Source organism: Thalia democratica, chromosome 6 (genome assembly GCF_965202585.1).
Source record: "Thalia democratica chromosome 6, ktThaDemo2.hap1.1, whole genome shotgun sequence".
Classification (NCBI taxonomy): domain Eukaryota; kingdom Metazoa; phylum Chordata; class Thaliacea; order Salpida; family Salpidae; genus Thalia; species Thalia democratica.
The window spans coordinates 5610390-5616389 of record NC_139170.1 but is presented as its reverse complement, the minus strand read 5'-3'; the positions used below and the strand labels follow the sequence as shown (position 1 = coordinate 5616389).

The 6000-nt window shown below is 32.3% G+C and overlaps 1 protein-coding gene across 1 annotated transcript; it reads right to left on the bottom strand.

Moving 5' to 3' along the window:
* Positions 1-207: 207 nt before the first annotated feature.
* LOC145838175 (sodium-dependent glucose transporter 1A-like) lies at positions 208-1610 on the bottom strand. Its single transcript, XM_082945731.1, has 2 exons — positions 1460-1610; positions 208-1394 (listed from the first exon to the last, which is right to left on the bottom strand). Exons 1-2 carry the CDS (start codon positions 1608-1610, stop codon positions 208-210), a joined length of 1338 nt encoding a protein of 445 aa, XP_082801857.1.
* Between the last annotated feature and the right edge of the window lie 4390 nt (positions 1611-6000).

Below are 6000 nucleotides of genomic sequence, written 5' to 3'. Positions count from 1 at the left end.
TTAAAACACAATATCCGAATATAGTTGTTTAAAAAATTTTTTTACAATAAATTTCATCAAAACTTGTCGCATTCTTATCAAAAGTACAGCTGATAAAAATGCTCAAAATATTAAAGTCTTTTCAATATTCACAATTAATACCTAAGGTTTTCAAAAGTACAACTTTAATGTACAAACAACATTTACAACATCCTTGTCACATTACAATTATTTCAAAAGCATCTCCACGTTATCCACTTTGCTTTCTTCATCTTCCAAGTTCTTCTTACTTTTCTTCACCACCCTCTTCAGCAAACAGAACACGGCGGTCTCCAGCACCGCGAACGCGACGCAGAACGGAACCAGGAACCGCTCGACGTCGACGCCGACAATCAGGGGGACCACCATTTCGCCCAACGACGCCCCGACCACCATGGTCACCGCCGTCCTGCTGGTCACCCGGATCTTGCCCTCGGCCCACGCGAAGCACGACCCGAACAGGGTGGCTATGGACAGGCCGAACACGCCGATGCCGACGAAGAGGGCGAAGGAGGCTCGGGCGGGGAACAGGTAGGAGGCGACGACGAAGCAGACCGAGACCACGACGCCGACCAGGTTGGCACCGATCTGCTTGGACGGCTTCGTCACCATGGCGACGAATATGGCGGCGAACCTGCCCGCCGCGAAACCGGCCAGGAACGTGGTGGTGAGCGCCACCGCCTGCCCGGTGGTCATGTTCAGCCGGCAGCCGGTGGCGAAGCGGTGGAGGAAGCCGATCAGGGACGCCTCGGCTCCCACGTACAAGAAGAAGAAGGCGAAGAGGAGGATTTTCGCGATGAGGAGCTTGTACGGCTTGATGCTTTCTTTTGGTTCTTCCTCGCCCTCTTCGCTTTTGTGTTTCGCTTCGCGTTCGCTTTCAAAGCTCATGGAGCAGCTGATGGCGAACAGGAACAGCGCCGACAGCGTGGCGATGCCGGCGTAGATGAAGTAGGCCCACTTGACGTCGGCGCTCGAAGTCTCGTTTTCATCAAAACCGCTCAAAGCAGTCACGTTCGAGGTCGTGTTTCGAACGCTGCTGCAGGAAGCCGCCTGCTCTTTGGAGGACAAGATGAAAGGCGACGCGATCATCGGCGACAGGGAAGCTCCGAGGGCGAAGGAGAACTTTGTGGTCTGGATGTAGGGACCGCACCTCTTCCTCCACATCCTGATCAGGAGGACGTTGCCCAGAGTGTCCGCCGACCCCTGGTGAAACCCCTCGATCGAGAATACGAGCACGACCAGGTAGACTGTTGAAACGAAGGGGATCGCGTAGAGGCAGCAGGAAACGAGCAGCATCGTCACGAACAAGTAGAAGTAGGAGTTGATCCGCACTCCGAGGATCCCGCTCAGGATGGAACCGAACAGGTATCCAAGACCTGGGAATATTTTAAATTTTAAAGAAAAAAATAGAAGCTAAACTAGTTTAGTGTGTGTTACTTACCTCTTGCGGTGAATATGATGGAAAGTTGTTCCTGGTCCGAAGAAGTGTTTTCGGAAATGGACGGTAAGGTCGGTCCCACACCACCGTAGACTAGCCCCATGCAGAACTGTGTGCATGCTATTGACAGCGTCTTTACCACTTCACTTTTCATGATATTTTTACGTTATTAATGTGACTATTTTTTAAATCTATTAATTATATTTTGAGACTTTTTTTTAGTTTAACAATTTAGTAGCTAAAATTTAAAGAAAGTAAAACTTCTATGTTTTTGTATTCGAATGAGTTACTCATTGTAGTTTTATTCACATCAGTAGGAAAAAGCTACTTATGACTTATAAACTAAAACTTCAATCGTTCAAGTATTGGTAGGTTATTTTGCTGTTATATTCTAAATTAGTTTTGTGTTTTAAACTTACAATAAAACTTAACTTATAATAAAAAACCATAAAAATTGTTTGTTGTTATATATTCATTAATTCTTTTTAACATGAAAAAGCTTAGAAGCTTTAAAAAACTACTTTTAATTAAATTAACTTTAAATAAAAAGCCTTTAATTTAAAAACTGCTTTGTAAAATAACAAACCTTTAAAAAACGTAAAACAAGCTTTGTAAAAACAAAACAAGCTTTTAATGTTTTTTCAAACTGTTAAACCGCTTTACTTTTCTAAACGAAAGTGGTTAAAATAATAAAACATAATAAAACTAACAAAACTTTCATAAAACAATTACTCTAAAAACACTTATACTGATCCACTTAAAAACGAATTAAAAAACGAAACGCATTTATCAAGCTACATTGATTTTATAGTAAAAACACACTTGTGCAAAGCAAGAAAGTGAACAAAGCATGCAACGATATGAGTGTAAGCTATAGAAGAAAGTAGTTTTTCAACAAACGAGAGAAGGAATTTCAACTGCTCAAACGAGAGAGTGAATTTGTGTGGAAAACAGTATTAGCTTTAAGCAGTTTGAAAACACTAGCGATTTTAGGAATTTTGAACAACGAAGAAAAAAATAACAATGTTAAGTTTACAAACAAGTAGTTGAAATTCAACAAAAAATAGATATTTATGATAAATGTATGACTAACTTAACTTATCTTAGTTATGCTCTTGTATAACTGTTTTATAAACACAGTGTTAAGTTGTTTTTTTTTGATATATTTAAACTATACTTATCACTGTGCGGAGTAATAATTACAAGTGATAAGAACAAAAAAAATTTTAAATTTATTTTTGCAGTAAGGTATCAAAAGTACTGCAGTTTTTTATACTTATGCTTAACAACTTTAAACACCTTTAACACAATTTTTAAAGTGTTAAATTTGTATCAAATGTATTTTTCTTTGGATAATACTTTAGTTTTTCGCTAAACCATTATAGAGTATAGATACATTGATGAATAAAATAAAAAATATTTCAAATGTTATGCTATTCACACGAAAAAGTACTTAGAAACTTTATAATTAACAAGACAAGAACAAGCTTACCCTTTTAACACTTTAAAAACCACATAAATAAGATCAAACGTTTTTACATAATACTTGTAAAATATGATATAGAGTAAAAATTTTAAAAACTGTACTGTAATTTTGTTGTGTTATAAAAGTTTTTAATCTTATTGTAATATAATTTTTTCAAATAAAGTTATGTGGTAATATCCTCTTATTCTATATAGTTTTGAATAACAACAACTAAAAACAATTTTTTATTTTGTTACCAATTAGAAAGAAAATAAAGAGCTAAAAAAAATTAATACTTTTGATTATAAAAACAAATTATACAGTAATGTTCCTTTATTCTACCAACATATTCATACCAAAGATTATCTTTCCTATTAACAACCCAGTTGAAGTGTGTTGATTCGTTGACACACAGAAACATATGTTGGTAGAATAAAGGAAGATTACTGTATAATTTGTTTTTATTTATATTCCAGTGAAGTTACTTTACTAAGATCTTTTGTTAGCAAACAATTAAAACTATATTTTGAACAGTTACTTTTGATTTTACTTATACTACAGAGCAAGGGCCGGCAAGCTGCGGTCCGAGGGCCAGAAATACTTTTTAGCACGAAAATAAATCGTGGTAAACACCAAAAACTAAGTTTATAAATACTTACGTTAAGTGTGGTCGTGAGCAAGCACGGCTGCTGTAAATAGAAGTTTTTATTGCATTTTTGCTTTTATAACATTTATAACATTATATACATTTAAATTAGATAAATATATATTTCTTTAACCGTAAAGTTGATAAAAAAAAGCTATTTTATATAACACAAATTTAGTAATATTATTTTTATATAGTATTAGTTCTAAAAAAGTAAAATTTCGTTACATAAAAACTAATATCTACAGTTTTAAACTGTCGTGCAATCTTTTTATAATTATCTAAACAAGTTGATAATAAATCATGATCTAAATGCATGCTAGTGCTTAACTGTACTTGGGTAAGTTTTTTGAACATATTTTTATTTTAAGTAGATTTTTTTGCATGTTTTATAAACTTTGTTTATAATTCTTAATATAGTTTATAAATTTAACAACTAGCTTTTAAGTTCCATCGTTTATTTCAGGGACTCTATTCTAGATAAACTAAAAGTTAGTCTTAATAGTTAAACTATGCAAAATAAGTTTTGTTTATTAAAATAAGCCTTAAAAAAGATCAGCGTAAAGAATTGTAAGAAAATATCAAAGATTTAAAATAAATAAATTAAAAATTCGCATAAAAACAACAAAAAATATTAAACAAAACGTTGTTAAATTAAAATAATTTCAAACCACCAATGATTACTATAAAAATAAAGTAAAAAATATATATTGTTAACTTACCTAGCAATAAACATTTTTTAATACAAACTTTACTGTTTTCTGACTAACTATTTGAAAAAAAAGTAGTACAAACCATTATAACAGAAGCCACGTACGGAAATTTAAAATTAAGTCTGTTTTAAAATAACAGTTTACATATTTAATATGCAGATCAAGGTATTACAACTAGATGTCTCTAGATCAAAAAACTCAAAAAAATCCAAAAAGGTACGTGTAAAACATGTGACAAAAACTTGTTAAAATGAGATACTAAATGAAACTAATTAGCAAATGCACGTTAAAACAATATACATTGTTATGTGTTTTAAGTGTATATGTATATATATATAGTTTAATTTATGTGTTTCAATTTGAAAAGTCTTTCGCATTATACACACAGTTTAAAGGTTAGCACTTAACCGGCAGTGGCATTTCAGTAAAACCCTAAATTATTTAAGTGTGCAAACTAACATGTTGATACGACACAGATATTAATATAATCAGCGTTTTTACATGTGTACAAATAACAATTTAAGTTGTTTACAGATTACTTCGTTTTCAAATTATTTTTTATCAAAACTAAATATATTTATTAGTTTTGATATCTCATAGTTCTGCTTTTTGTTTTTATTATATTTTGTTGTTTTAAATTTTTTATTATTATATTTTATTAGTTTCAATTAAGTATTTGTCGCAAAAACCATAATAAAATGTTTGGATAACATCAAAAACGCCTAGATATCAAGCTAATTTACGCAAAAAATAGTTATTTAATTTCAACGGAAATAAGTCAGTAATCTACATAAGCTTAATGAATCACTTTTTACTCGTATATTTTTGTGTATTCAGTATATGTGTTTTATTATCTTATAGCTTGCAGTTTTATTTTTGTAATTTTTTTCTTAATTGTCTTCTCAAATAAAGGCGTTCAGGTTTGGTTATTTAAGTATAAAAACACTACATCAGCTTCTATTTAAAAGATTGTAGGTTATTTTTTAATTAGCGTTTTAGTTTATTGTTTATTGTCATTTAAACAACAAGTTTTAGATGTATGTTTCTAAACAAACAACCTTTTTTTGAGTTTACTTAAAACTTGTAAACTTTACAAACTGGAAAAGTACGATCGCAAATGATGTTAATGAGTAGCACTTAAACTACACTTTACAAACAACACACATTTTCAAAAAAAGAAATTTAAAGCAGACTTTTTAATTATTTTAGTACAAACCATAAAAATTTTTTAGAAAGTAAATAAATAAATAAACTGTTCACAACAATAAACAGAAAAAAAAACAATATTACCGTTTTAAAGAAAGTTTATAGAAGTAAAGTTTTATAACATCTAAAAAAAAATTTAAATCTTATATAACTTGTTTAGTTCCTCGTTTTTTTCAATTAACTTTTCCATATTTTAAACTATAAACAGCAATTAGCACTCTTAGTTGTATTGATTTTTAAGGGTTTAGACCAGGGTTTCCCAAAGTGGGCCAAGTGGCCCCCTAGGGGGCCATGAGCAGCAAAGGGGGAAGAGGGGGGGCCATGAGCAGTAAAGGAGCCACAGGGGGGCCATGAGGCCATAACTTGAAAGTTACACTAGATATTCTTGAGTTGCAGATGAAGAGCAAAAAAAAAAAGGTCTTATGTGTATTTTATGGCAGTTTAGAAACTTACACTAGATATTCTTGAGTTTCAGATGAAGAGCAAAAAAAAAAAAAAAAGGGTCTAATGTGTA